Below are 27,225 nucleotides of genomic sequence, written 5' to 3'. Positions count from 1 at the left end.
TTCTACAATGAGCTACAATAATAATTATCTTTTTCACTGTATGAGATCAACACCAAAGTTAGTTTTTCCGTAGTTGCCTAAAACCAGAGTGTGTCGCATTTTTTTTCATAATCGTACCGTCAATGCTAATGATGAAACATAAGTAATATCACAACTTATTAACTTGATATTTTTGATAATGAATAATGGAGGTATTAGTGTAATAATGCAGAGCATTTTTTGTATGAGAGAATAATGAATAACAACTTTTCTATATATATATACCATATTTATGAGAGAGAGAGAGAGAAAGAAAAGATAAAATTTGAATAATTTGCTGAAAATCTTCATGTATTGAGTATTAAGAGCTTTTTTCTCTAGGAGTTCACAAAGTAAAAGAAAATAGAGGTAAATTTTTGCGGTATTGTTTTCTTCTTTTTGTTCAGTTTACAGAATAACACAAGAAAGGATAAATTTATGATTTAACACTGAAGAAAAGGTATAAAAATTAATATTGTTGTGTGATTGTATACATGAAAAAATATTTATTTTAAAATACAATAAAAATATTCAAACAAACTTGAATGGTTTTGCCTTTATTTTTGAAGTAAAATCATAAATCAAAATACAACAATCCTATCATAGACTATATAATATTTAACAATAACATGAATTATATACAACATATTTATAATTTAATATTTTTTAAACCTTGATTTATTTTGTTTGTTCTTTTTAGCTACTTAGTTATATATAGTGAAGTTAATATTGTCTTTTATGATCATTGTTTCGAGTTTGTTGTGTGCATTTATGTTTGTACACGCATTTGCAATAAATAATTAGAGAAATATTTGTAGGAGGATGAAGAAAAAAAATTAGACTAGGTAAAAATTTATGACTAGAAATTGATTTTATTAAGTTTTTTTTCATTTTGTCTAGAAAACATATTGCAATTTCCTCGGAAACGCGGCATTTTCATTCACTATTCGAATATTTGACTTTGATGGACGCTAAGATTTGAGAGAAAATGTTGATGTTGTGCTTCAGATATTCAAGACGGTTAACTATATACATCTTGTCATGTTCTTTTTGCTTGTAAACTATCATAAAATTCTATCACAGCTAGGGGAGAGTTTCTTATTAGAGAAGAAGAGAGAAGAAAAGTGAAAGTCAGAGAGAAATCAGTGGTACTTAGTCTTTTGCTGACTGTTTGTCGTAGGTATAAGATTAAGTTGATGCTCATTTGGTCAGTTTGTGGGGTGGCGGGGTGCGCTCCGTCAACAGGATGTTGCCCCCTACTGCATAGTCTCGTGATTCTTCGTGTCTTTGGACAGATTAGTCGCTCCCTGATCCCCGCTGGCCGCCGACGGGCCGTCCGGAGGAGTGGGAATCTGATGCGCCTGTTGCGGCGATGGGCAAGGGGGCGCGATTGGCGTCTGCGAAGTCGATGCCGCCGCCATCTGCACCTGCTGCTGCTGCAGCGACGACAGCAGGGTTTGGGGATCGATCATCTCCTGCTTAATGGGCTGTCCCATCATCTTGGCGCGCTTCCGTCTGGTCTCCGACTCACAGGGACTTGGAGCGCCCGGATGTCGGTAGGAGACGTGCTTCCGCAAAGCATCCTTGCTGCGCGACACGTGGGAGCAGACGGTGCATGCATATCTGGAAGTATAGACGGAATTAGAATCGTATCGCTTCTGTGATGCTGTGCAAAGATGCCTCTTCCTCCCACTTGGAGCGTTGCGCAATATTTACTCGTGCTCAAGATGTTGCGGAGAATTTGCCTCGTAAACATTTTATGGAGACTGTGTTGGACGTTCCTTTGAATTTCTTCCACTGAATTTTCTCTAAATTATATTCATTCATCTTGTTGGAAAATTCTCCGTGACCGAGCATTTCAGGCGGCTCATTTATTTTCAAAGTATAATTTTAAGCTCAGTTTGAAGACTATTAATACTGACAGGATGTTTTTTTATATGGATATATGTACATATATTTGAGTGCAGTCTTGTCCTAAGAACAATGACATTTTAAAATTGAGGCAACTTCTTGAAAAATGGTGGGGTGTGGCTGATATTAATCACAGCATGAAGAAGAATCAGGACTTCTATTCTTAAAGCAGCAAATTTTGATCAAATTGCAACGTAGCAGTTTCGCTTACCGGACATTCTGATGGGTCTCCAGATGCACCCTTAGGTTGTACTGATTGCTGAGCTGCTTATGGCATATGAAGCATGTGGCGTAGAGTTTGGAGTTTCCGGGCTTGCTGATGGCGCTCGCGATGGACTTCTCCAGCATGGATTCGGCAGTCATGGGGTCGGGAGTCATAGCGGGAGTGGCGGGCTGCGCATGAGAGGGATGTGGCGCTTCCATGAGGGTGTTCTCGGACTTGATTAGAGACGTGCCAGTGTCGTCAGACATGAAGTGATGCTGCAGGGCGGCCGGCAGCGGTGGCGGAGGCTTCAACACAGCCTGAGTGGGCGGTGACTGAGGCACCAGAGCGCCTTTCTGCAGCTGCTGCTGGTCCAGATAGTTCTTGTTGGATGTCCTTAGGTTCTCTGCAATCTTGTCGATCTTCTTCATGTCTGCCTTGTGCTTCCGGTGCTCGTTGTACATCCGTCTGTTGTTGTTCTCCTCATCCAGATGGTCATCGTGGTTTTTTCCATCCTGCGCCAGCAAATTGAACTTTCCGGCCTGACTCTGGTAGCGCGCGAACAAGTCACACGCTCGGTTGGCACTCTGGGAGAAGTTTATGGGCTGCGGAAGGAGATTGGGATAGAATGGGAAGGGTTTGGAGAAGAGTGTCTCCAGGGGTGATGAGACTTTGGCCGAGATCGCCGCCGGCATATCCAAGGTGTCTTTCAGAGCGGACGCTGTTTCTCGCTTTGGCGATGCCTTCGGGGCATTCTGAGGAAAAATAGCCGCGTCATTTTTTGTCGACAGTCGTTAGAATGGAGAAAAGTCTGGTATTTTAAGCTTGTGTGAGCTTTCCACAATCCAAAATGTTTCCTCTCTAGTGACCCAAATCTCGCAGAGTTGGAAATCAGATACTCTCTCTCTCTTGCGATCTTATCTGTGTGGCCAATTAACGTTTTTTCTTCTTTTTCTCCGCGCCAAGAATCTCTATGGGATCTGGCTGGGAGTTTTTCTTTAATGACTTTTGTCTGTTTCTCCCCCGGATGGAACCTTTCATTTGGACAGCGAATGTGTAAATGTGAAATTCGACATGGGCGTTTGAAGTCTCCGCAAGAGACTCCAACAGCCGTATTATCAATTTATTATTTTGTGAATTTTCTCGTACAGCCTTTCCACAAAACTAATTTTGGATTATGACTCTCTCTCCTTCTCTCCGACTTGTGTATGTGTGTTTGTGTGTGAGCGCCAGAGAGAAAATTGTTGGGAAAATAAATACAGTGATGGTCATGAGAATGGCAACACTTTTTTGGAAAACATTTTCACACATTGAACGCACACAATCATATTTTTTTTAAGGAAATAAGCAACTTTTGAAACATTTTCATGCCCATCACGTGTGGTGAGTATATGTATGAAGCATACCCCATTGAAGTCTGCTAATCCCTTGATGCCCAGCGTCTCGGCCAGTGAAAGCAGACTGGAGATCTGCTCCTCGAAGACGTTCACCTCGCCAGAGTACATGAAGGTGAGCAGGGCCACGGTGGCGCCAAAGGAGGCGCCAGGAAGCACCACGACGGGATGGTACGGAGGATCAAGCGTTCGAAATAGCTCTGAGAAGAATGTACTGCACGCACTCAGTACCACACGGTGTGCCCTCACGGTTCTCCCTTCGGCGGATAGTGTCACGTCCGTGAGATGCGACTGATCCAGCAGGAGGGGCAACGAACTCAACAGGCTGGCCTTTGGATTATTTCGGAGACGATCATGTGAGCGCGTCAGGAGGATTTATTTCCCATGCCATTTAATTATAGCGCCCCGAAATACACATACCTGATGATTGTGCCATCTCAGGCAGAATTGCTGGGTGTTGTTGGACGGCTGAGCAGCATCCATTGATGCGATCGATGATCTCTGTCTCTGATCATCGGCGGAGGGGGAGAGAAAAGCATAGAGCATGTGAGTGTCTCCCTGCATCACAGGATCCATGAGATCTCGCCACGCACTCTGTCGCATTTGGCGTGTGCGGGGGGAGGTGAGGGCGTGTGTGATCAGCCGATCGGCAAAGCGGATCAGTGTGATCGCGCAGCGAAAAAAGACACGCAGACAATACAGAGGCGCATGCAAATGTGCATAGTTAATTAGCCGAATGACTGTTTTAAAACTATTCACGATTTTTCAGGACACTTGTTACAAATTCTATTTAAAATAATACGCACGTTGAATCTAATTTTAGACACCCAATAAAATTTCACAGACATGTGAGTGGCTTTGGGAGCAGGACAGTGTATGCGCGCATCGTGAAAATTCTCTTCCATTATAGCCCCGCTGAGTTGAGGCCAGAGTTTTTGGGGAGGAAGGAAAAAATCTTATATAAACTCTCGATTGAGAATGGTTAGGAACACACACTGCACGAGGGTGGGATTGCGGCCAGCGGAAACACGAGGGAGCCGTGATCATTGGCAGATCCCCGCGCGCTGATCACGTGAAAAGCTCCAAAAATTGCAACGTAAATGTTAGTTTGAGCGAGCGTCACACACAAGGCAAAGGGTGTGAGATGAAAAACGATGGCAGAAACTGCAATTAGAATTCCATTTAGTACTTTTAAATAGATTGTCTTTGAGATGTGCGGGATTCTTTCTTTCAAATCGATTTCGCGACCACTTTTCACGAGTGCGATCGATCGATGTGATCTATTGAGTCGTTGATCACTGGCTTCTCCAATTGCACATTGCCACTGCACTCCTGACCGCAAATGGTGATCACTTGAACGACTTGAGCACTGTATTTCCCCTCTCCAGGTGGAGGATTGCACGCACTGAACAGTGAGTCACGGAGAGCAACTGTATGAAATGTTCACGACTCCTCATTCGCACTCCTTGAGAGAGAAATCGAAAAATTGCGACTGGGAATAATGGATCCGCGTCGAGTGAGACGTATTGTGTGAGTCTGAACGGGCCGCCTTGCTGCCGATGCTGCCCAACACAAAAAGTATAATAATAATAGGTGGTCCAGATTTCCGAGCACAACACCACACTATACAACTACAAGCCAGCATCGCGCGAATCCAGGCCGGTTAAACTATTTATAAGTCGGGTCTAGCCTGGAGAACGGTGGCCCAGCAGCCGAAACGGAATTGGCTGGCTGTATCGATGACGATCCGTTTCGCGTATCTTCAACATGCCATACTGCCGCGGAGCTTTTCTCAGTGTCAGTGTGTGCAGAGAAAATTCGGATCTACACCTCTATTTCTGACCTGGAGCTGACGATTTCTGTTATAAATAAACATCCAACATTATACAAACAGATTTGAGAAAGAGAGAACAGGAATGGCGGTGGCCAACAGCCCCACCACGGGTGGAACTATGCGATCTCGCTGTCTCTCTGTCACACTCACATCCAGAACATTTTAAAAGCACAAAAGCTGTTGGGCAAATTATTGTGCACATAGAGACCGATAATGCCTCCTCTCCTGCGATCTCATCTGCGATCATGTCCCTCGCGAACTTTCAATCTCTCACGAGACGCGCAATTGCTCTCATATTGCGAAATGGTCGTCACGACGCCGGCGCCGATTTCTCGCTCTCGTGCGCGCGAGATTAGCGAAAATAGTTCGAGGAGGAGAGACAATGCACACTGTCTCATCATCATCCATCAAACTGCATCTCTATGCAATCGGAGAAGTTCCTTGGACACACATACTCTAGGGAAACTGTCCGCTTTTCCGCATTTTCCTTGTCAGCCAACACTCTATCTGCAGATGACGAGGACGCGAGAGTGGGATTTATGTCGGTGATCGCGACAGAGTTGATGAAGATTGCCACGCTTTGTATAGATTAGATATTGAGGATTTCTACGTTTGTTTTACTTCCTAAAGGTCCTAAAAATGATATAAATTTTTTTAAATTTTGTTCTTATGCTGATTTACTTGAAATGATTTTATAGATAAACAATATAATTTATAAAACCTATTTCAAAACCGTTTGTTAACGAATAAACAACACTCTTTCAGAATTTCGATAGACTGATAAAATATTTGTTCGCAGATCTACAAAGATCAATACTGTTGGCGATCTGAAAACTCTCATTTGTGTGAAGATCACTCTGGCTCCCGATTCTTGACTATGAATTCTTGACTATGGGTTTCGCCTCATATAATCGCATTCACCCATAATCGCCGTCATAACAAATTGTATATCAGTCTATTAAAGATGAGCGAGAGTTGGGGGCGGGGAGAGTTGAGAAAAAATCAACTCTTTGGCAGCCAAAGAGTCATTTATCACGGCAAATTGTTTTCATTCTCATTAATTATGACATTTATTGGTTTCACCGTGAGTGTGAAAGAATAAACTCATTTAGTCCATTGATTGTGCAAAACAATATCTGAGATATATTCACTGTGATCTTCGCCCGCCCATTGATGATTCACCGAATTATCGCGGAGTCGTGAGATAAATTATGACGTGAAGGAGGAATTCTATATAACAAATTGCTGTTTGATATTATGTTAGATGGTGAATTTGTTAGGTGGACGGGGGAGAGATATGAAAAATTTTTGATTTGTCGATTTGACATCGCTTGATCTTCTTCCGCAAAACACACAGAATTCCCCCCGAAGGGCGGGCGGGGGAGAAATATTTGGGTGATTTACATTTTTTGCGTGAGGAGTCCGTGAAATATTGGCGACAAGTGCGCGTGACAAGTGGATAGAGTGTCTCACTGTGGCGTTTGATATAAAAAGATGGGCTTTTGCGTGTGAATGTTGGGGATATTGTGGGGTCTCGGCTCACCTTTGCTTGTTTTGGCGCCTCGTGATCCTCGTGCCTGGCCCCAAATCACAATGGACGTCTCTCCTTGGGCCGCGCCGCGGCACTTGGAGAGCGAGATGGCGCGGCAAATTAAAAATAAATTCTTGGGACTGGCTCAAAAACTCCAGCAATGCCTATATTTAAATGCCTCACAGTTGAGATATATATATACTTTTTATTTTTACTCTTTACATCACACGCGGTATTTTTCTCATGAGCCAGAGTCCCGTGACTCTCAGCTTCCTGGATCCCCAGGAGAGTCTGTCCAGTTCACAATACCAGCTGCACTGCTTCAGGAGACGAAGTAGGAATTGTTGTAGCCCGAAGCTTTCAGCATGTAGGCGAGAATGATGAGCATCTCAATGGTCTGGGCCCTCTTGATCTCCGTCACTCCGTTGGTGACTTCCATTTGGACACCGCAGCGACGCAGTATCTCAAACACTTTGTCTTTGGCATTTACCGTTGAGCCACCAAAAATATCCCGCACGATTGCCAAATTGCTATAGTCGGCAATCAGCCACTCGCCGATCTTCTCCGCCAAGTCATTCGTCACCACGCCACTGAACTCCTGGAGGCTGTCTGCGTTGGGCGACGGGATGCGTCCCTGATTGTACATCTTGTTCATTGCACAGAACAGCCGCAGCGCGGGCTCATCCAGACGGATGGCATTGCTCCGCCGCGTGGCCACCATTGTCCGGAGATTCGAGAGCCAATTCGCCAATCGATCAACAGATCGTCGGCGATTCCAGAACTCAAAGCCTCCACTCGAGCTATTCCCACCCTGAGCGGGGGCGCTCTGCTGTCCTCCCGTCGAACCACTCGCCGTCTGGTTGATGTTGTTGTAGTACAGCTGCAGTCCTGTGTTGACAATGGAGCGCATGCAGAACTGATGGAGAGTCCCATTGCCATTGAGTTCAGTTACGCCACCGCGTCGCACCTCCTGCCTGGGCACAATTGCGATTTGTCGATCAGTTCGGTTTCTAATCGACAGATTGCTCATCTGCTGATTAATGTGCGCCGAGCTGGGATTCCTATTCCTCCCTATGCTGTCTGTCATATTCCTGATCAATCCCTGAAATTGCCCCAGTTCGTCTGGCGTAAGCCGCCTGGCATCTCTACCTAGACGCTGTACAGAGATGTTCGGCGGCTTCAGCAGACTACTCGTAGTGCTATTCATCACCTTATCCAGAAGTCCCGTGAACGCTTTACTAGACAGCGTGGGATCTGGCTGATTGATTTTCATCTGTACATCCTCCACGCACACATTATTCTCCGGCACCACCTGATCCACCTGCAGCACTTGCTGTCGCTTCCCACTCATGATGCCCTCGAGTTTATCCCGAATCTCCGAGGCCGTGAGACGCTCCTCTGGATTCAAGTGCAGCATGTTTTTGATCAGATACTGTGTCTCCTCCGACACCTTCGTGTTCTTCGGGATTTTGTAGTCTGCTGACTTGATACGCTTGAACAGCGCCGCTGGCGTGGTCTCGAAGAACGGAAATTGACTGTACAACATCGTGAAGAGCACAACTCCCAGCGCCCAGATGTCTGAAGGCTTTCCCTTGTACGGTGTCTGACTCGATGCTCCCAAAACGTCCGGCGAAATGTACGCCGGAGAGCCTCGTTGATCCCTCAGGTAGTCATTCTCGTTGAGCAGATGCTTGCCTAAGCAGAAATTCGTCACGATGACCTTTTGCGTGAGTGTGTTGTACACAATATTGCCCAGCTTCAGGTCACGATGCACAATATTCTTCCGATGGAGATTCTCCACAATCTTGATGATCTCGTAAAAGATGAGGAGCGTGCGGTTCTCCGACAGTGTTTTCTCCCTGATAAGATATTGCTGCAAGTTGATAAATACTGAAGTCTTATCGCAGAACTCGTGCGCAGTGACACAGTCGACTACGAGAATTATCCGCCTCTTCAGTTTACCAGTGTAAACGTATTCGGACACCTTTCCCGGCACTGGTTCCTCCTCAAATGCAATGTCCTGGAAGGGATAAAAAAGGAGATTTCAGAATTATGCAATCTTCTCTTAGTTTTTTGCTATGAGGAGAGAGTTTCGAGGAAACAGATCACACCACGCTTTCTTGATTGATAGGTTCATCTTGTTTGTTTTCATAAATAAACACAAAATACTTTATAGCGACAAAGACATTGATGTGAATATGAAGAGAGGCTTAATGTTTGTGTAAGATTTTCAAGAATTTATCTACTCTTGTAAAACACTAGTAGAATTACGTCAACTTGTGTGCTTCTCTTGACCACCCAGAGAAAGACAGATCATTTTCATAGCTTTTAACATTATGAAATAATGAGTTCAACTTAACAAAACATTTTAGTTGAAATTGTTAAATATGATGTAACATCGTCAAAGTAGATATAATCCTCTGCATATTTTTCGAATTCCCTGAAAGTTTTCTGATCTGCAGAGAATTCTGCTTAGCTGTTAAACACCTTTTCTGCCTTTGTCATGAAAAAGGCAATGAGAATGCCTGAAATTCCGTTGAAAGCAAAAACTTTCTCAACATTTTTCTTCGCTCTAATTTGCCTCAGATGATGCAATGCAGTGACTCTGTTCGCGTCTCTGGCCAATTGACCTCTGAACTTCTATATCAATGCCAAAAGTGACATTGAGGTGGTAAATTTGGGCGGGAATATGCTTTCGTGAATGCAAGTATTGCAAGGATTCTTACACTGAAGAGCTCATGGGAGCGAATAATGCCCTCCTCGTTCTGCAGCATGGTCAGGAGTTGGTATTCCGAGTGCAGGAGTAATTTTCCCTGCTTTTCGTCCTCTTGTGACTTCACGCATCCCGGTTGGGCGTTGAGGACGAGGATCTGCAAAGGAAGAAGACAGGTTATAAGACAGGGTGTTTCGCGGAGTCCGGAAGTATTTGCCAGGTCACCTTGAGTTGATAGTAGTCTCCAGTGTTCTCCTTCCTGGCCAGGTACTGTGCGATGCTCTCCACTGGACCGTTGCCCAGCTTCGGGCCCAGAATGTACGGACCTGCCCGTTTCATGATCTTCCGGTTGACAGGAGTGCCACTCCTGGGAATACTCTTCAGGCACACCTTGCTGGCCAACTCCGAATCCTCCACGCCCTCACTGGCGTCCAGGCTGGGCACCACCTGGGTGTCATATCTTGGGCGTTTCGCCTGAACGAGCAAATTCGTGGTGGAATTTCTTTTGGTGCGCACTTGACTTCCTCGATTTGTTGACATCTTTTCACTTCTCACTGGCTTCGCTGCTGCCCGTTTCTGCTGATTCAGCCCCTGACTACGTGTCCCACAGCACCTACTTCTCCTGCCCCACACACTCACAGTCTCGCGGATTGTTCACTACGGAGTGGACAAATTGATTCCATTGATTGCAAAGACTTCCTCCTAGCACTTCATCACGTATGCATGATGCAATTGAGACGACAAATTTTCATGCGATTTTGCCACTTTCTGCCACGACAACTCACTGTCTAGTGCGATAGATTCGTGGCCAGGGCTTTCGCGAAGGCGCACACGGAGGGTGATTCGGATGCGATAAGGAATTTGGGCTAAATTAACTGAATTTCCAACCACGGATTGACTGATGTTACTCAATTTGTGGCAGACAGAGACAGACTACTCGAGCAGTGGCGGAACTGTCAAGCTGAAAAGTCGTGGTGTCGCGTAGAATATTTATTTACACATATTATACATGGCGTATACAATGTATTCGATTCTCATAGGGGCGACGGTAGGAGTCAACAATACCCAAATTTTTATTTTATGAATTCAAATGCCATCACAATATAGTTTTCTTTATCATTCAAAATTATCTTAAACAAATTCTATTTTGTTGTATTTTATTACTACACATTCATTGCTGACACGGAGAAAAGACAAAAAAAAACTTTCAATTGTTTGTGTGAGAAATTTCAACGGCAACTGTTAAAGAGTTTTGATGTAATTGTACTAAGAAAATTTCTGCAATATCTTTATCCGTCGTTTGTGTTTTCATTGATTCCAAGAATTCTTATGGGAAACAGTTTTTTTTATTGAATTACATATGGTTGTTTATACTAAATGTTTTTACATTGCATTGATAAAATTGCACGAGAAATAATGAGAACTCAAATTCTGTATAAAGCGAGCTATGAGGAATTTCTGTTATCTACCATGATGTCGTAGAAATTTCACATTTATTATATAATTATAATAACGAAAGTCACTTCAAAATTAATGCCTTGTAATCCATTTACACGCAGAGACCCACCTCTAGCAAATGGTGGGCCCTTTCATGTAAATCTTCTCAATAGACACACGTATTATCTTGCGGTTGGGTTCATCCTCTGCGTTTGATTGAGGGTCAAAGGACAGTCTGTGCAATGATGCATTATAGTGCAATGTGTGCTCGTCACCGCAAAATTATGATGTTTCATTAACAATATGCAAGAGCATCAATATGCCTTTCTCTATTGAAGAATCAAATTGACCACCCTCAAATCGTAGTGTGTCCTGGAAAGGACATCTTGGCCACACTAAACTGATATTTGCACATGCTTTTATTATTTCCACACGTCCATTTAAAGGGTGTAATACACTAAATCGATTGATTTCTTGTTGTGGAGAATATGTGATGAATCGGGGTTGAGGATTAATGAACTGTTCGAGTAGAATTCAAAATAAACAGCAATGTCGCCTTGGGGTGAAAAATTGGTTGCGCGTGCAAATATAAACGTGAACTGATAAGATTTACATCATCTTCTCCCATAGATTTCTTACAATCTCTGAGTGAAATGAGAGAAATTGAAAAAGAATTTCATCATGCTATGAGTGGGATGAATGAATTGATTGAATTCGACCTTCTTGTGCCCTTTGGTAAGATTCGAGAAATGGGATTTTAATTGAATAAACTGACTGGCATTTAATTATTATTGGGAACAATAAACACCTGCGAGCACATCTCGAGGCATACTCATTCTCATCCTTGTTTTCATCAATGGATGAGAATTATCTCCAGAAATGATTGAAAATATCTATGTATATGAAATATAGTTATATCATGAAATTCACGGGGAGACATCATGGAATAGTTATAATTTACACGAATTTGTCTTATCAGCAAGTGTGATTTCCAATTCAAAAAATATTCAGATTAATTTTATGCCGACGTGTTTGGATTTACGTGCTTATAAATAGTGAATTCGGGAGTCATCTCATCATAAGTTCTGTGGATTCTTCCATTAGTGAAGCTCAGGCAATAGTGAACAAGCAATAATCATGCAGGCTGCTGTGGTCTTCCTCGCCCTTTTCGGCACCCTCGTCAGTGCTGAATACTTCAACAACTTCCCCACTTCTGGAGCCGCTGGCTACAATGCCTACCCCAACCAGCTCCAGTGCACCAAGGAGTACGAGTACTTCGAGAAGTGCGCCAGCCCTTGCGAGGAGACCTGCTACAACACCCAGTTCTACTACGACCTGAAGGTAAATTTGCGACTTCTCTTAGAGACGTTCTTTCCTACATCATTCTTTTCTATCAATTTTACCAGAACAAGGACGACTGCAGCCTCCGCAACTGCGTGCCCAGGTGCAAGTGCGTGAGCGGATACGTTCGCAACAACCAGGAGAAGTGCGTGCCCAAGAGCCAGTGCTCCGGATCCGTTGACTTCCACCACGCCCGTGGCAACCGTCAGCCCTACTTCTACCCTCAGCAGCAGTACGAGTCTCAGTTCGAGAACTTCCAGTACGGAAACCAGTACGATGCTGGTAACTACTACAACGACTACAACAAATACTAAGACGATTCTTTCAATAGGTCTTGTAAGCTTGATTGTTATTCCTTAATGCTTCATAGATCTGCAATGAATTGAAACGTTAAAAAGTGTGAATAAATTTAGAAAAATGAATTTTTTACTTGTTTCAACTGTATGGGTCAAGTCTTCTCAAGCCACAGGGCAAAAAATAGTTTAGATTGATTAGGTTCAATTGGAAAATGTTACGAATTTGAACGCATTGAACTTCGATTTGTTGAGAAAATATATATATTGTGACACGTGGAGCAAGTTGTAAATATTTTTGTGCTGTTGGTCATTCCCCTGCCGTTTGAGAGAAATTCATTCTGTCACGTCGCATGTTGCATTTTTCAAATACTTATTTTTACATTTTCTTGGGTCCTCCTTCAATTTAATGCTATATTTTTCTGTTAATGGCAAACCCAAATATTCTTTTCAAGCTTACGCAATTTCAGACATCTGTTAATGTGAGAGTTGAAATATAGAGCAAGGTTCTGACAATGTTTTTCTGAATAAATATTTATTGATTCGCAAAACAATGAGTGTCTTAAATTAACAAGACAAATACTTCCGAACAATAAATTGCTCCTCTTATCAATATTGTCTTAAGCGAATTTTCAAGATTCTTTCTTAGTTGTTATCGCACTCTGAGGGTTCTACACATTTAGTTTTATCTTCGTTCCAGATGTATCCTTCGAAACAAATGCAGTTATTTTCCTCACAATTGTCCTCTTCGGCCTCTTTTTCCTCATTGGTCACAACTTGATTCTACACAAAAGAGAAAAAATTAGCAAAAAATTTGAGTATGAGTTGCATCACTTACTTCTTCCTGGTTATCTCCACAATATCTCTGGTTCTTCGGGGCGCAATCCACTGGGCGAGAATTTTGGGGACATCCTGCTGGTGAAAACATGTTTTCGTTTCTCTGCGTGGTGACCACGCAGAAAGTCACGAAAAGAGCGGTCCAAATTAGCAGACTTTTAGCGTTCATGCTTGAAAAAGAGACTAATGTGGTGGCACAAAATTCTCCAGCTTTTATATGTTCAAGATGAGTGAGAAGCGGAACGGAGAGGCAGTTGAAAGTGAAATTGTGCCCATTGTTTTCGTGTAGTCTTGTTAATGCAAATATTTGATAAGTGTCTTACATGATTGACAAAAGCATGCAAAGGTTGTATTTTATTGTTCTTCAATTAAAGGTGGTTTTTATCAGCTCTTCATGGTTCTTTACTTTTTCAGTGGATGAAAAATATCAATTTCGCAAACCCGATGTAAACTTATCAAATTCTAATCAAACTTGTTTTGAATGCAGCCAGAAAGTAGACAAATGGTTGCAATATACAATAGGTAATTTATTGTGTGTAGATAAATATCGGTATAATATATAGGGTAAAATTAATCAGATTCTTTTTTTAGGAAAAAAACTAAAATGATTATTTGTAGATTTAATTTGATAATTTTTCGTATAAAATAACAAACAAATATAATTTTTATTCTTGTTTTCCTTCTCTTTAAAACGGCATTGAATTTATTTCTTTACTTTACCCGTTTCTAGAGTATGTCAAGGAGTATGCGTTGAATATGTAATTTACTGCGTAAAATAATGGGAATTTAAGACGGGTTGAAAACAACCACTGGACGCCTCTGGAAGTGATGCACATTCGCTCTGTTTGACAACACGGTTTTTCTGAACTTCTTTTTCCACGCAATTATTGCAGTTTTGTGAGTGAAATCACTTTTATTCGGTAGATCAAAGAGTTATTTACCGAGTGGTGATTGGGGTGTTTGTGCGAGATAGTGGGATAAGGGTGAAAAATCGCTCGAAAGTGTGACGTGCGGGAGTGAGGTTAGGATTTGCGCGGTCGGCATAATGGTTCCAATGGGGCCTCTGGGGGGCTCCGGGCCACACAATCCACATTCCGTGCACGGTGTTCCGCCGCCAATACAGAGTACACCATCGGGACCCAACACTCTGTCAACGAATAGCCAGTCAAACAAAGCATCCTCGACATCCGTGGTGAGACTCTCTGTTTTTGTGATCCATTTGGGAAGTTTCTCATGTTTTTCCGCATTCGTGTCTTTCAGAAGCCAAACTACACACTCAAATTCACTCTTGCTGGGCACACAAAAGCTGTTTCCGCTGTAAAATTCAGCCCAAATGGCGAATGGCTGGCTAGTTCATGTGAGTTGACGGCCGACTCCCGGACCGACATAACCTCACTTCGTGTGTTTGTTTTACAGCTGCGGACAAATTGATCAAGATTTGGGGCGCTTATGATGGCAAGTTCGAGAAGACGATCGCCGGACACAAGCTGGGCATCAGCGATGTGGCGTGGTCGAGTGACAGTCGTCTTTTGGTCAGCGCCAGTGATGACAAGACGCTGAAGATTTGGGAATTGAGCTCCGGCAAGTGCCTGAAGACGCTCAAAGGTCACACGAACTATGTCTTCTGCTGTAACTTCAATCCGCAGAGCAATCTCATTGTGTCCGGCAGCTTCGATGAGTCCGTGCGAATCTGGGATGTACGAACGGGGAAGTGCTTGAAGACGCTTCCCGCCCACTCGGATCCCGTCTCTGCAGTGCACTTCAATCGGGATGGATCGCTGATTGTCTCCTCCAGCTATGACGGTCTCTGTCGCATCTGGGACACAGCCAGTGGACAATGTCTGAAGACGCTCATCGATGACGACAATCCGCCAGTGTCCTTTGTCAAGTTCTCACCAAACGGAAAGTACATCCTGGCCGCCACGCTGGACAACACCCTCAAGCTTTGGGACTACTCCAAGGGCAAATGCCTGAAGACCTACACGGGCCACAAGAACGAGAAATACTGCGTGTTTGCCAACTTCTCAGTCACCGGCGGAAAGGTGAGTCTTGCGCCTAATGCTTATTTTCTTTTGACAAACTGTTTGTGTTTTAGTGGATTGTGTCCGGGAGTGAAGACAATATGGTTTACATTTGGAACCTGCAGAGCAAAGAAGTGGTGCAGCGTCTTCAGGGACACACTGACACAGTTCTTTGCACCGCCTGCCACCCAACTGAGAACATTATCGCTTCCGCGGCCCTTGAGAATGACAAAACCATCAAACTCTGGAAGAGCGATACTTAAAATCTTCGCGAAAATACATGAAATTCTCTCTCACGACACTTTATTCTTATAGAGAGCCTCTTTTGGGAACCCTGACTTCAGGGCTTCCTGAGGCAGCATGCTTTTGTGGAAATTCGCCATTATTTTAAATACACTTCCTTTAAGAGATTGTGGATATTTTATTTATCTCCATGCAAAATTGTCCCTTAAAAATATTCTGTTTTGCAGATACAGAGTGAAACTTGAATGTTTCTTTGCATTCCTTTTGGAAAAGAGAATGAATGTGAACACTTATCAAATTGTATTTTCAAAATTGCAGTGTTCCTAGAAAACTAAGAAAAATAAATTAAATTATTGCAACTATTATTAAATCACTTCAAGTATAAATCTATAAGCCACAAAATCTCAAATTAATAATAAAGATAAATATTTTTATAGTAATGTGGTGAGTTTGGAATCTAATGTTCATCCAGTAAAAGCTGAAGATATGTATATAAACGAAGGAGATTTTTTGATTTTGTTTTTCTCGTGAAGGAGTGAAAAATCGAATGGATCTCGTAAGAATCTGCAGTGAAGTCTATTGCAAACTCTTTCTAATAACACTGAAGCACATTTAGGAAAAGGGTTGACAAACCTTGTTATATATTTCAGTTTAATCGACAGCGCAAAGGTTCAATAATAGCCAAAGTTCTTAAGTAAATATTACTTCATATGTTTTTCAAACTCCTTTGAACTTATTTCGCCACTGGTCTTCTCTGAAACTTGGAGAAAATCACTCAAGTGGGAAGATTCCTGAGAATGATTCCCATTATTCTCGTCCTCCGCAGCTCTGTTTTTTTTTCTTTCACGTCTCTCAAAATGTTCTTTGGAGTATCAAAATGCTTAATAGAGTTCTCATGCTTTGCCAAGCGGGCGTGTGAGAGTGGGTCGATTCCAAGGGAGCTCAAAATGGGCAGAGTCGTCCTGCATTTAAGTGAAAATAGCATAAAAACATTTCCACTGTTAAGCTTTACTGCTTCAATAACCCACCCGCTAGATCGTGGAGTTCTTTTCTCCAGCGCCCAACTCCTGGCTTTTGCGAGAGAGCACAAAGGACCGTTGAGCGTATCATTTATAAACATTTCCCTCCGCAATGGGATGAAATTTAGAGAACCACCTCAACTCCTCGGTTTCCTCTATCACACGAATCCTGATGGGCTAAATGCTTGGGGTGGTGGAAGTGCAATGGCTTAATATTCCAGGGAGCGAGAGAGAAGAGAAAGAAAATGTGAGACTTTCATAGACCACAAAATGCATCATTTTTCCGAATCACTAACCATCTTCTATGGTTCGCTTGTGGATTGTGATTTGATAACATTCCCTGGGCTATTTTTCGTCATATCGTCTCTTGATGGGCAGAGTATTATCATATCAAATGTCTTGGGCATTCAAGTGAATAATTTCTCCCCTTTGCAGTTGCACTGCAAGGGGAAGATGTTCATTATGGGAAATATCATTATGGGGTAATAAATTTGCATGAATATTTTGGAACATTCTATCGCGATGCTTGAGTAATTTTACAACATGTCAAGTCAGAAAGGAACTTGTGCACCTCCAAGCTCAAATCCTTTTTCCACCCAAAAGGATGATAACAGGCAATTATCCGCATTTAAGATTGCGATTTCCCTTTGTTCTACTCACCTATTCTCCGTCGAAAGCACCTCCATGCCTCGGAGACTCTCGTGAGACGATAAAAACGCGATATTCCTAATGGTGTGTGACAATAAATGGCTCCTGGGTGAATTCTGTCTCGTGCAGATGCGGAGGTGAAGTTTCAGCATCACGCAAAAATGTCCAACATGTATTCGCACAAGTATGAGCGCTTCTTTTTTGCCCGAAGACATCGAAAAACCCTCGTGATCGCTGGAGTGTGAAGAGAAACAGCGAATCATTCCCTCAATTTCCCTTCTGGGCTCCCAGAAACAATCTCTCTTCAGCTACAGACGCACGTCCGTGAGACAATAATGCTGGCACGAGGAGAAGGCAAACAAGCAATTTGAGATAATCAAATATAACATTTTATTCCTGCGGAAAACATCATGTCTGCACAAGTTGATAAGTGCGACTTTCAACCAAAGAGGAAACCTTCACCGCAATCCAGCTCGTAATCATCAAGATTGGGAATGGGTTCAGCTTGTTGGAAGCTCTGCTTCACAATGTCCAGTTCCTTCCTGAAGAAGTCCACAATTAGCCCAAAAAGTGTTCGGGATTTACCTTGAGTGGCAGAAGAATGATCTTCGCTGTCAATTTGGATGGAAATGTACTCTTTCGCCATGTTCGTCCGTTCGCTGTGAAATCCAAGTGCCTTCTGACCTTGCTTCTGACTCTTGTCAACCACTATCTTTACCTGGACGCATTTAGAAAGGTCATAGCAGATTATAAAGTGACCCGACTGGATTGAGATTGGTTTTTACAGTGACGATAGTGTACATCTCTTGTACGTTGTTTGAAGTTTTGAAGGAAAATTTTGATAATTTAATTTAAGATTCAATTAAATAGATCAAAAATAGGTTTTTATTTCTCAAAACAGACTGCAGAATGTAATTATCTTAAATTGAATGCACTAAACTATATCTATAATCCAGAATCCAAGTTTATCCTTCTGAAATGCACAATTAAAGTGTTGACTAATGAAGTCTGATGCATTCAAATGACCTCTGTCGGCCGAATCCCACTAATGTCACCGCATCGTAACTTGAAATACAGAATCCCCCATTCACCTCAATTAACTCTTGTAATTATGTTGTGCTTTCGAGCTTTTAATTGCTAATTAACTATGTATCAGTCATAATGATTTGCAAAGCTACTTCAGTTGCCTCAATATGCTTTGATTCTCAGTTACTGTTTCACAAAGATGACCTGCTGAAGGCTCAAAGTGGTCAAATGGATGTTCTTCTGAAATCCTCCAGGATGGAATCAAGTGGCGAAATCACCTCAATCGCATGGGTGAAGAGTAATTTATGGGTTTCAGCGAATTTGGATGTGACGGCAGGTGGCTCAATCGAGATAATGCAACTTGACTCCCTCCTGGGGAGTTCCTCATCAACTCTGCACTGAGGGAATGTGAGTTATGTGGCCTCGAGGTTCGCATTCGCGAAATGAATTGAATTAATTCGCAAGCAGTTGGAATTCGTGTGGGGTGGAGAGTGAGAGGGAGAGAGAGAGGGGTGGCGTGGCGCTTTTTTGTCAGCCACCATTGGAGACTAATTGATTCTATGAATTGACGCTGGGTACACAAGTTCATCCACTTGATGGTGCAGTGGTGAAAGGGCGCGCACCCTTTGGGTGTCGACTTCTCTGGTAAATTCCCCAAAAACGCATGCAAAACCCCTTTGTTGGCCGCCTGACAATCCGAACTGACAAAGTGTCGATACAGAGAGATACACAGACTTGATGAATGTTCGTTTGCGCCAAACCAAAGTGCGGTGGGCCACCCACACCGCCACCCTATTCGTCCACACAATTCAATACACATTGTTGCGTCCGAATGAATGTAATACAGCATGTTCAAAATTGAACAATGCTAATGTATTGGAAATCACTCACCTTAAAGGGGGGTTTCGGGATGAGATTAAAGCCTGAGCAAAATAGCATATTAATATTAAAGCCATTCGCCACGAATGCACTCGGTCGGTAATAAATTTAAATGGGAAATTTGCACCACTTGAGGCCGAGTGGCCATCCTTCAATCTCGCCAACATTATCACCATGTGCAAAATCGACACATATAATTCAACTTCCAATTACAATCATCCGGCAAATTTTAATTACATTCATATTTTTCGGTGAAAATTGGAAAATGAGATTTCCATTGGGTCCCTTTTTTGCTCTGGTCATGATTGTCTGGCTAATAAATGCACATCGTATCATTAATATTGAAACATTGTGACAGAAAAATGGGAGGCAATTTTTTTTTTTAGCAAATTGCGATGTTGGCTGCCAGTCAATACAATGTAAAGAGTCTCTTTTTTCCAGAGACAATGTTGATATGCCGTTTATTCAATTATTCTCCAGTTTATTGTTCCGAAACACGAGAGAAAACATTCCTGTGATAGCATAGACGGTGTCATATTTTCTGGGACAGACAAAACATTAATTAAAAAAATTATTGAATTTAATTAGAGGAATAATTTGAATGTGAGATGTTTATGAAGTTTCACGATATTGAGGTTTATGCAAATGATTGTTCTCTGATAGTTTATAAAGTTCACAGAAATCCGATGTAAAGTGTGCGTTTTCCGTTCGGGATAAATTGAAAGGAGGAGTTTTTCCACAAACACAACATTTCATATTTGTGTGGAAAAGACAGATTTTTCTGCACTTTTGTGCTGCAACATTGTATATTTCCATGACGGGATGAGTTTTACACAATTTTTCCCGGAGAATCAAATGGAAAATCATGGATGTTGCTGGCAAAGATGCGCAAAGCGGAAAGTTCATGTGAACGTGCCAGAAGGATGAAATCGCTTGGAAAAACGGTAGATTTTTTTAATTAAAAAATATTGTAATGACACTTTCCCGGGTGGGGGGAAAAAGTGTAGCACATCAACCGCGGAAGCAACAGTTTTGCCGTGCAACATTTTGCTCGAGAGTGAGTGAAAATAATGCTGGGGAAAAGCATGACCGGTGAATAGAATTGGGAAAAGTGGAGAACTTTTTTTTGTGTGAAATAACATTAACTGGAAAAGTGAACTGTGTTTCCCTGGAACAGTGGCGCGTCTGTAAACACGAGATGGCGAGATAATCAAAATTGAAATCAAGAGCTTTCACATGCTCAAAGAGTCAATCAATTGAACATCAATTACCACTCAGAACACATTTAGCGCTTTTTCACGTCACTCAATCAGCAATGAATGGAGTTTTTGCCGTTGCAGTCTGTTGACTTTGAGCTTCATCGTGGCGTGAATTAGGTAAAAAAGGTGCCGAAATGTGGGGTTGAAAGTCTCATGGAAACCATCTGTTTTCCCGCCCATTTCCCTGCAAGCGCAATTTCCTTGTCCGTCTGACCATCTCTTGTGACAATGTTCGCAAGTCCATTGCGGTGTTTTTTAATTAAATAAACACTCGCCTCGAAGCACACCCAACTCTCCACATATCACTCTCGTGTCGTGGATGCAAAACCAAACAAATTATTCGATTTAAATACACAAACCACACCCTCTAATGCCGAGATCTGTCTAGGGAATCATGATAACAGAGTTGCATGCAGAAACGCATCAATCCCGCCTTTTTAATGCAAATGCTCGGCATAAGTCACCATCCACGGCCCGCGTCGTGTCACCGCAGTGTTTATAATGTAATTTTAAGAGGGATTAAAATTTTGCAACAGTCTGTGCCGTGTCGCTGGCCCATTAATTACGCGTCCGCCGAGTGTTTGCAAAAATGTAACTCACAACCAACCCTGAGGGGATGTCCATCAGGCAAATCAAACGCCGCACAACGCCTCCCGGCGGGGGCATTCTTCACGCGGGCAGCGCTTAAGATATGGGGAGCAATCGCACTAATGGCACAGTTGGACACCGAGGCACTTCCACTTTTAGATTGGGGCGAGAGATAGCAAATTGCAGGCATGGCGTTTCCCGCCCTTTTGTCACTGCAGAATCAACACGACAGGGAAGAGGCCGTGATAAGACATTTTCATTTAATATTCTGTGCATGGTTGGATCTTTTATTGTGCAGCCTTTGGGTGTAGATTTTTTTTAACATAAGGGAAAATTGAATATATGAAATTCTGGCAAATCAATATAATTCATTAATAGATTATTACCCTCGAAAGTGGCTGGTGTGTAGGATTTCCGCTTTTTGAACGACTTAGTATGTGCAAAGTATCCCCGTACTTCGCTGTAAAATGCTTCTATTGTCCTCTTGTAATCAACTTAAAATGCATGGAGAAGTAATTCTCTCAATAGAAGTGAATGCAAGAGGTTGAATGTTTATCTCGTTCAGTGTGATTGAACAAGGAGCACCAAGCATTTATGCAAATGTCCAACATTTTTCTACACTTTTGATAGAACAAAATGCTCCATAAAGTATTGAATGGTGGTGCTGAATTGCGAAAAATCAGAATGAATGGTAGTGCTATTGGCCTTGACTCTCCAATCCACCCAATCAATTCTTGTGGGGTTGGACTGAAAACTTTCTCAAGGGCTTTCGTATTTTCCCCGAAAACACTGTTCAATGCAATCGATTTATATCGAATGATTTATATGAGTGGATATTTGCAATGAAAATGGTTGCATTTGCATGTTTCTGCACAGATAAGAGAGAAGGTTAAATGGAGAAAATGGTGAAATGAGCAATGATGAAAAAAAGATGACGGTGAAATTGTGATTCAGGATGATTAAGTAAATGTAAAATTGTGGAAAGATGGGGAAAATGGCTGAGTGGATGTTATGTAAATTTCTCTAAAGGAGGTAAACAATCGGAAAAGTTATTTTTCAGCATGAATATTTCCCATTCCGGCAAATTCTCCCAACTAAGATGCTTATAAATTTATCTCGCTGATTGAGTTGGAGACAATTCCTGGGTTTGTATGCAAATACGGACTGGGGCTTACGTGGGTTCGGGTGGTGGATGGACGTTGCGATATTGGATTACGACGCTGGCGGGCGACAAGGCGTGTAGGCCGAAAGGGTTCCGATTAGATGCATTGCTTGCCCTAATGCCAATTATGTAAACTAGGTGTCGCAGAGCCGTGCAAACACTCTCCTCGCGGCCACAAATGTATCAATTCAATTTGCCGAAGCATCAAATTTCCGTTATGCAGATGGTCAATGCATTAACTCTTTAGGCATAGAACCCCAGCCCCGAGGATTATCCCCAAAGTGATTCCGAGCTGCAATACATTTACACAGATTCTACGTGATGTATTATCATACCATCAAGTGGGATACATTGTAATGCTCATCAATATCTGCAGCGGTAATTGAAATTGTGTGATTACATCCTCTGCCGATTGACCCCCCAAACCAAATGTTCCACTAAAAGCTCCTTCAACCCTTTGCTCAGTCATGGTACAATAATGTAATAATATCCTAGCAAGTGTGAAATTCGTCTCAACCATTTTCCGGTCACTTTCCCATCTCACAAGGAGTCTCATTTCCTCCTGGCCACCCCTTGAGAAATACTCCCCTCGTTCCTGGTGATGCCGCAACCAAGGCATGATAACTTCCTAGTCTCTGCATTTGAGCAAAGTCGTATGTGCGCGTTAAAAATTTAATCTAGGCAAGTGAATGGGTTTAATTGAATGAGAATCGCTATTTGCACCCGCTCCGTTCAAATAAGCAATCAATTTGATTTCACTTCGCGCGCGGGAAATTGATGAATCCCGCTGGCATAGAGTCGATGAAAATCGGGATAGCAGGAATGGGAGATTCACTCTCGCAGATATACCCACAAAAGAGGGTAATCATTAGTTGTATTAAAGGCTTATATGCTGAAGAAAAAATTAAATTAGATTGTGTGTTGTTTATTCTCTTTACATTTTAAATTTTAATTGGAAAATGAGCAAACTCATATCGGAAGGTTCAATTGAAGTTTAGTATTGTGAAATTCTTCACCTTCTCCGCAACCATAATTTTTCACAGCTCACTGTAGATAATAAATTTTTCGAGTGAGTCAGTGCAGGCTCATTACACCCCCACTTTAGAGTGCAAGAGAAAAATTGTGGGTATTAACTGCGCTTATCGCTGAAGTAGTCCAGGAGGTGTATTGCTGTTAATTGCATCTGACTTTCAGCGCCGATTAGAAATAGATCACGTTTTGAGGCCGCTGGGGCGCCTCATGAATAAATTCCATCTTATGGCCTAATCACAATACATAATTGCTCTCATTTTTGACTCGGTGTTGACGTTGTATCAATCAATTGCTTCCTGGAAAAGGAAAACAAATATTATGCAACATGGTACGCCGAAAAATCCACTCTCCGGCTTACATGAATATTTTCACCCTCAACGTGCAAACAATTACACATAATGTCCCCCGAGGGTGGTCACGTTTTTTTCACTCTCACGTCTCGTCGTTCCCTGACTTTCTCTCGAATTAATCATCGGTCGCCTATGCGAAAATCGCCCACTGCAACCCTTCTGGTCACTGAGAATGTCATCGCACCCGGGTTGAATCCCAGACCATCGCGGGGCATCATTAAAGCATTCAGATCCACGGACTCGAGAGCGTAATTGCGTGCGGCTCATTGTCCACTGTTTGGGCGACGGAACGCGGATTCTCACACCGTTTATCTGCTTTTCTGTGTGAGCGAAGAGGGAGTGAGTGTCCATGTAGTCAATCGGTGAGATTGATTGTCTATGTCTCTGGTGACGCGAGAACAAATAGCCATGAATTGGTTTGCGAACAGATCTTTGAAGGGGTGTTCAGATCAGTAAACTTACTGTTCCGCCTACTATAAAGATAATGGTATAGTTTAAACCTGTTTAGCAATCTATGGTGGAATATGGCATAACTTCCTAACTATGTTTCCTATATCGATGAATTTTCTCCCAGTGCATGATGGACATAAATCCATTCAAGAGATATTGTGGGAATTTATGTTTTACGACGTCGTCTGCGAAAGCGGTCACTTTTGTCAAGTTTATGTCCTTCACGAGGAGTATCCCTGAGCCAGGGATAACTATGCAAATTTCATTCCCATAAATGCAAAGTTTCGTCTCAAAACGGTTTTATAGTGCTCCACCATTTCTGTGTGAACAAGAACACTATGAGTTTAATGTAATGCAAACTTCCGTTTTAATGAATAGTGTAGCCCCATATCAAAATGGATTAAGTGCTACTTTTATGAAGATTTATTCCAAGGCAAAAAGTGGTCTCCGCCTGATGTTGTGCGCCGGGAAAATTGAGGGATTACAATTTCAATTTGACTTCCTAAATGCAGTACAATGGGTTGGTTTCTGCCCGAACCATCTTCAGCAATTTCACCGTGTATTTTCCTTCCCAGAGGATATTTTCCGCAACAATTCGCATATCTCTGCGAAATGGGATGTGCACGTTTTTGCGGAAGGATGGTGAAAAATGCACAAAGTTTGCACAAAGCTCACTTTCGTATACCCATCTCTTTTATTATTTTCACAGCTTCGGGGTGTAATCTGTCAAAGCCGCACTCACACGATGCCAGAGCTCGTGGATAATTCCGTGCTATCATTTTTCTCAAATCCATACCCCGCCGACCCGACGCCCAGGGACGAGGGGGGCGCCCACACTCTGTCGGGGAAAAATTGATGCCATAAAAAACGTCTGGTTTGGTCTGCAATATTTTCGTCATTCGCACAAATAGCCCAACAGACATATGGTGAATGCGCAACATAAATTGTATTTGACCATGTCCTGCAGGTATGTTTGAGCTGGAGATAGACGAGCTCGCCTCCGCCATCTACAAAGTAGAGAATAATTACTCGAAAAATGTCGCACGAGGAGACTATCCACGTAATTATTCTGTTTTATGGGTGGCCTCGACCGATGGTGGGCAGGAAGCACCGGTCAGACTCGGAGGAAGTGAGAATACGTAACACTCCTGACATGCTGTCCGCCTCTAGGGAGTCTTTTTCGCATTTCCCAAGTGTAGACTCACTGACTGTGGCGCGTAATTAAAATGCTTAATAGTGTACTTTCATTTTTTGGCGCAATAGATTTTTTTGTGGGGCGTCAGAAATGGAAGAATTAGAGGCAATGCAAACATCTCACCTCTTTGGCAAAGCGTGTCGGGGGAGAAAAGTCAATTAATGATGGCATTTGCAAAAACATGCTTTTCATGGAATATGATGAAGAAAAGCGTAGATGATATTTTGCATAACTTTTAATCAAGAGTGTGCAGAACACTTTTATGCGCAAAGTGTAATAAGTCTTCTGATGCTTTTTTAAGGTAACACAGAAAGATTTTGAGTACTTTTGCTGCTACTTGAACTTTCATATCTGCAAGTGAAGCGTGAACTGGACAGTTGAGAGTCTCCAGCATTGGTGATGAATTTTCATTAGCAAATCCCTGCTTTTCTTTCAATTGTCCGAGCATGTTTCGGACTGATTGTGTGGAATTGTCGTGGAGAAGCCCATGAAGCGTGTAATTTTAATTCCCATCCATTTTAATGTGTTTGTATGTGGCTAATAAGCGAGATATTGGATTTTTGTCTGGGGACGCCGGATGACCGGAGCAACAATGTTCGCCCACTCTGGGCGTCGGTCTCTGACTTCTCCGCTTCATGTAGGGTTTCGCATAGTCATATCTTTTAATTGGCACCGGATTGAGTCAAGGAAATTGTTTTATAACGCTTCGGCAAATTTCATATTCGCGCTCACAGATTGCCGTTATTTGTCCGAGGGTGGGCGGTGGTGGGTGGGATGGAGATTGTTGAAATTTGCATATTGTATTTACATTGTTTTGACGATGGTCAGGGAATGATTATTTTCGTGTTTGAGTGGAGGCCTTCGGTCCAGTCACTAATGTGGTGCGGGGGTAAATGAAGTGAAATTGTTGGATGTTTTGGGGGTGCAATTTAATTGGAAATTTAAATGCCTTCTGATTGACTACGATTTTTTTTTCGTCACAAACGACAAAAGTTAATTTAATTCTTTCTCCAATTTCCATCCTCTTTGATTTCCCGCAACATGAGATACCCTATCACAGCAGCATATAATATGAAATTGAGCTCGCCTAGCAAATGATTTCCTTTCAATTCCTCTGAAAGGCAAATTTGCACAATTATGAAATTCATCAAATTCCTGTGCGCACTTTATATTCATTTTAATGCGGCTCCCACTCGGGTGCAGGGCTTCTACTTCACCCTGGCACTTCCGCCCCTTTGCAATACATTGTTGTGGGTAATAGCGACGACATATGTTAACGCATCGGTGACCAATTTAATTAATCTTTGGCCGCGATTTAAAATCGCACGCGTATCACTGTGTCAGTCACAATTTGCAAAAGCCCGTTTGATCTGAAGCCCCACCAAAGTTCGGGGGCGCCAGTCCACTCCATCGGACAGGTTTCATAGCATGTCCCATGCGTTAATTGATAGAATTCTGCCCATGCACATGGAATGAGCGGATCCAGTTGCCATAAAGTGTACACTTTGTGGACACTATGTGAAATTCAATCCGGGAAAATATTGCCCGGAAGAGATCAAAAGGACAAGTTGCGATGTAGACAAATTTGGATTAGGTTTACAAATGTTTTTTTATTAACCTTAATAACCTAAAGAAAGTTATTTTATTTGGTTTGCATATTGCTTTTTCTGAATATTTCTCTAGCTTTTTGGGTGTTTTAAATTTTAATCTATATTCTTAACTTTGGTGTCTCTCTTTAAATCACATTATCAATAGAATTTGTGGGTTTTGGGCAAAAATGTCACTCGCATGTGGGCAGCACTATAAAAATTTCACATGAAAATTGCTCCATTTGGATTGGTG

General features: G+C 42.3%; 5 protein-coding genes across 5 annotated transcripts; 2 read left to right on the top strand and 3 right to left on the bottom strand.

Annotated features, from left to right (window-relative positions):
- Positions 1 to 1,257: 1,257 nt before the first annotated feature.
- LOC132259874 (uncharacterized) lies at positions 1,258 to 5,182 on the bottom strand. Its single transcript, XM_059757683.1, has 5 exons — positions 4,715 to 5,182; positions 3,946 to 4,032; positions 3,538 to 3,855; positions 2,141 to 2,886; positions 1,258 to 1,641 (listed from the first exon to the last, which is right to left on the bottom strand). The coding sequence occupies exons 2-5, from the start codon at positions 4,006 to 4,008 to the stop codon at positions 1,275 to 1,277; spliced, it is 1,494 nt and encodes a 497-aa protein (XP_059613666.1). The 5' UTR covers positions 4,009 to 4,032; positions 4,715 to 5,182; the 3' UTR covers positions 1,258 to 1,274.
- A 1,868-nt stretch (positions 5,183 to 7,050) lies between these two features.
- LOC132257343 (uncharacterized) lies at positions 7,051 to 10,249 on the bottom strand. Its single transcript, XM_059754209.1, has 3 exons — positions 9,829 to 10,249; positions 9,617 to 9,760; positions 7,051 to 8,910 (listed from the first exon to the last, which is right to left on the bottom strand). Exons 1-3 carry the CDS (start codon positions 10,141 to 10,143, stop codon positions 7,213 to 7,215), a joined length of 2,157 nt encoding a protein of 718 aa, XP_059610192.1. The 5' UTR covers positions 10,144 to 10,249; the 3' UTR covers positions 7,051 to 7,212.
- A 1,892-nt stretch (positions 10,250 to 12,141) lies between these two features.
- LOC132258011 (allergen Api m 6.03 / Api m 6.04-like) lies at positions 12,142 to 12,723 on the top strand. The gene is made up of 2 exons (XM_059755108.1): positions 12,142 to 12,381; positions 12,447 to 12,723. The coding sequence occupies exons 1-2, from the start codon at positions 12,178 to 12,180 to the stop codon at positions 12,693 to 12,695; spliced, it is 453 nt and encodes a 150-aa protein (XP_059611091.1). The 5' UTR covers positions 12,142 to 12,177; the 3' UTR covers positions 12,696 to 12,723.
- A 317-nt stretch (positions 12,724 to 13,040) lies between these two features.
- LOC132257397 (uncharacterized) lies at positions 13,041 to 13,729 on the bottom strand. The gene is made up of 2 exons (XM_059754280.1): positions 13,513 to 13,729; positions 13,041 to 13,457 (listed from the first exon to the last, which is right to left on the bottom strand). The coding sequence occupies exons 1-2, from the start codon at positions 13,678 to 13,680 to the stop codon at positions 13,320 to 13,322; spliced, it is 306 nt and encodes a 101-aa protein (XP_059610263.1). The 5' UTR covers positions 13,681 to 13,729; the 3' UTR covers positions 13,041 to 13,319.
- A 569-nt stretch (positions 13,730 to 14,298) lies between these two features.
- LOC132262728 (WD repeat-containing protein 5) lies at positions 14,299 to 15,828 on the top strand. The gene is made up of 4 exons (XM_059762130.1): positions 14,299 to 14,703; positions 14,772 to 14,868; positions 14,928 to 15,553; positions 15,607 to 15,828. The coding sequence occupies exons 1-4, from the start codon at positions 14,557 to 14,559 to the stop codon at positions 15,793 to 15,795; spliced, it is 1,059 nt and encodes a 352-aa protein (XP_059618113.1). The 5' UTR covers positions 14,299 to 14,556; the 3' UTR covers positions 15,796 to 15,828.
- The last annotated feature ends 11,397 nt before the right edge of the window (positions 15,829 to 27,225 follow it).

Source organism: Phlebotomus argentipes, unplaced genomic scaffold (genome assembly GCF_947086385.1).
Source record: "Phlebotomus argentipes unplaced genomic scaffold, Phlebotomus argentipes genome assembly contig_6, whole genome shotgun sequence".
In the NCBI taxonomy this organism is placed as follows: Eukaryota; Metazoa; Arthropoda; class Insecta; order Diptera; family Psychodidae; genus Phlebotomus; species Phlebotomus argentipes.
This window is presented reverse-complemented; position numbering and strand designations above follow the sequence as displayed.

Excerpts from the sequence above, each read along its gene's own strand:
- LOC132259874 (XM_059757683.1), bottom strand. The coding sequence starts at position 4,008 with ATGGATGCTGCTCAGCCGTCCAACAACACCCAGCAATTCTGCCTGAGA. Across the intron at positions 3,856-3,945 it reads TGAGATGGCACAATCATCAG|GCCAGCCTGTTGAGTTCGTT; the intron begins GTATGTGTATTT and ends AATAATCCAAAG. Across the intron at positions 2,887-3,537 it reads GATTAGCAGACTTCAATGGG|AATGCCCCGAAGGCATCGCC; the intron begins GTATGCTTCATA and ends ATTTTTCCTCAG.
- LOC132257343 (XM_059754209.1), bottom strand. The coding sequence starts at position 10,143 with ATGTCAACAAATCGAGGAAGTCAAGTGCGCACCAAAAGAAATTCCACC. Across the intron at positions 9,761-9,828 it reads GAGACTACTATCAACTCAAG|ATCCTCGTCCTCAACGCCCA; the intron begins GTGACCTGGCAA and ends CTTCCTTTGCAG. Across the intron at positions 8,911-9,616 it reads GCTCCCATGAGCTCTTCAGT|GACATTGCATTTGAGGAGGA; the intron begins GTAAGAATCCTT and ends TATCCCTTCCAG.
- LOC132258011 (XM_059755108.1), top strand. The coding sequence starts at position 12,178 with ATGCAGGCTGCTGTGGTCTTCCTCGCCCTTTTCGGCACCCTCGTCAGT. Across the intron at positions 12,382-12,446 it reads AGTTCTACTACGACCTGAAG|AACAAGGACGACTGCAGCCT; the intron begins GTAAATTTGCGA and ends CAATTTTACCAG.
- LOC132257397 (XM_059754280.1), bottom strand. The coding sequence starts at position 13,680 with ATGAACGCTAAAAGTCTGCTAATTTGGACCGCTCTTTTCGTGACTTTC. Across the intron at positions 13,458-13,512 it reads GTGGAGATAACCAGGAAGAA|AATCAAGTTGTGACCAATGA; the intron begins GTAAGTGATGCA and ends TCTTTTGTGTAG.
- LOC132262728 (XM_059762130.1), top strand. The coding sequence starts at position 14,557 with ATGGTTCCAATGGGGCCTCTGGGGGGCTCCGGGCCACACAATCCACAT. Across the intron at positions 14,869-14,927 it reads CGAATGGCTGGCTAGTTCAT|CTGCGGACAAATTGATCAAG; the intron begins GTGAGTTGACGG and ends TTTGTTTTACAG. Across the intron at positions 15,554-15,606 it reads TCTCAGTCACCGGCGGAAAG|TGGATTGTGTCCGGGAGTGA; the intron begins GTGAGTCTTGCG and ends TTTGTGTTTTAG.